General features: G+C 47.8%; 1 protein-coding gene across 1 annotated transcript; it reads left to right on the top strand.

Moving 5' to 3' along the window:
• Positions 1-1,766: 1,766 nt before the first annotated feature.
• Positions 1,767-2,150, top strand: LOC307074426 (helix-loop-helix protein 2-like; the record flags this gene model as incomplete). Its single annotated transcript, XM_079734588.1, has 1 exon — positions 1,767-2,150. The coding sequence occupies one exon, from the start codon at positions 1,767-1,769 to the stop codon at positions 2,148-2,150; it is 384 nt and encodes a 127-aa protein (XP_079590714.1).
• Positions 2,151-2,440: the final 290 nt, after the last annotated feature.

Genomic DNA, 2,440 nt, shown 5'->3' with positions numbered 1-2,440 from the left:
GGGGCGGCGCTCAGACAATACCATCGCTCAAATATATTCCATCCCTCGAGCGGACCTTTATTAGTTGAAGCGGTTCTGATCTGATCTCGCCTATAAAACCCCTGTCGCCGGGTCTGCTCCCACTCCGAGAGAGAGCGAGAGAGAGAGAGTGCGCGAGAGAGAGAGGGAGGGGAACCGAGGATTACTGATTATCTGCCCTTCCGATCGCCTGCTTCTTGTCGACTCCAGTGTCCCGCTTATCGCTTCATCACCATCCCTATCATCCTCCTCCGCGTCTCCTCCAAACCGATGGACCAGTAGTCTTCCTGCACTTTCGCCACCAGCGCATCAACTCTATTGTCTCGGCATCGAACAAGGGCTGGGGGGGGGGGGGCACCCATCGCCGGATCGCTATAGACACTAGATAAAAACAAGAGATATCATTTTTTGCTGTTGTCATCTGAACATCGGGGGTCTTCCAAGAAAGCCATTTTTTGGAAGGGTGGTCTGTTGTTTTTTTTGAACGTGGTTCAATTTGACCCGAGGCCGATTTGAAGATCCAGAGAATTGGTTGGAGATTCTGCCCCGTCTCTCTCCATCATCATCACCGCAACTTTGTGCGTGCAATCCCACGCGTGATATCTGGTGGGCGGTGCGGACCAACTCCAGGGGAATATGTGTGGCGGTGTAGGGAGCGACTGAACCACCGCTCAGGAGTTGGGCTCCACTCCGCAAGCCTCCGGTTGATCTGCTTTTCACATCTCCCATCAAAACACTTTTTTTTCCCCAAGGTAAGTTTCTCTTAAAAGAAAGTCAAACATTTATTTAGGTAAAAAAAGATAGACGAATATAAAACCGATGAAACAACAATTCGAGCAGCTGTGAAACTGTTTTTCTTTTTGTGTTGATTTTTTGTTTGTTTTGTGACAACAACACCCATACACACATTGTTTCCGCTGCACTTGGTTTAGAATAAATATATTCATACATATATATATGTATAATAATATAAAATAAAACACCACAGCAATGGGGTGAAAAACTTGGTGTCCAGCGGCAGATGTCAACATTATTGTGCGTTTCCATGTTGGCTCCATGCTGTCATCTCGCGGAGCTCCGGCCAAACAGATGTGTTCATCACACACTGACAGATGGCCGGCTCTGATTATGCTAATTCTCAAACGGAAAACAGCCAACCTGTGTAAATACAATATAATATAACCCACTGCCCAAATGCCAAGTCAGAGTATGGAGCTCCGCGGAAAAAAAAACACGTTGATTGGAGAATATAATTGGGAGATATTTTTAATCAGAAGTGGGCACCGAACTAATAGCCTAGACGTGCCCACCACCCCCCACCCCAGGACATGCATTCATAAAACATTAAAGCGAATTGCATCTATTCATTATTAATGGGGTTAAATTTTATTATGCAACGACCAGAAACAGCCTGCAACACAAACGTGTTTTTTCTCTTTTAACCACACGTCGGTTTTTGGATGCTTTAACATACTGGCATGGAAATAAACAAACAAATAAAAGCTAAATAGGCCTATTCATTCTTCCTTTTAATGGTGAACTTAACTTGATACGAATGAGAGACAGGCCTGCGTTTGATGCCTCCTTTTTTAACCACATTGGGCCTTAATCATTTCAGTGCAGTACTTGATTTATTTGTATGGTTTCGTTAAATAAATGACCAAACACTTTGCAATCCTCTCTCCAGGACCTTGACCCCACATTTCCCGGAGTACAGTCGAGGATCGCCTCAACATCCACCCGCAAACATGATGCTCAGCCCGGACCAAACGGAGACGGACCTGGGGTCCTGGACCCAGTCCGACCCGGAGACGGTCTTGAACGACCTCAAAGGGGGCTGCATGTCGGACGATCCCGGCATGGACGTCATGGAGCCCGGCGGCAAGATCAAGTCCCTGAACCAGGCGCCCCTGAGCCGCGAGGAGAAGCGGAGGCGGCGGAGGGCCACGGCCAAGTACCGCTCCGCCCACGCGACGCGGGAGCGCATCCGGGTGGAGGCCTTCAACGTGGCCTTCGCGGAGCTCAGGAAGTTACTGCCCACGCTGCCGCCGGACAAGAAGCTGTCCAAGATCGAGATCCTCAGACTGGCAATATGCTACATCTCCTATCTCAATCATGTGTTGGATGTTTAAAAAAGGAAAAAGAAAAAATATCAATTTAGGATATTTTTAATTGGTTTGTTATAGGTAGACTTGAGATGATGATAGTGTGTCCCCCCCCCTTGTGTGGGCTGTGAAATGGGAGGTTTTTGTGTTGAAATGGAGGTGGGAAAAATAGGGGTGGAGGGGGGAATGTAACGGCGGCTGTGTGTGTGTGTGTGTGTGTGTGTGTGTGTGTGTCTGTGTGTGTGTCTGTGTTTGTTTCTGAGATGGGCCCCCTATATTTGTGCTGAATAATCCCCGAAACGGGCCAGTGAAACCGC

This window comes from Pollachius pollachius, assembly GCF_949987615.1.
Source record: "Pollachius pollachius genome assembly, chromosome: 4".
NCBI lineage: Eukaryota > Metazoa > Chordata > Actinopteri > Gadiformes > Gadidae > Pollachius > Pollachius pollachius.
Note: the sequence above shows the minus strand (reverse complement) of the source record. Positions and strands in the feature narration are given on the sequence as shown.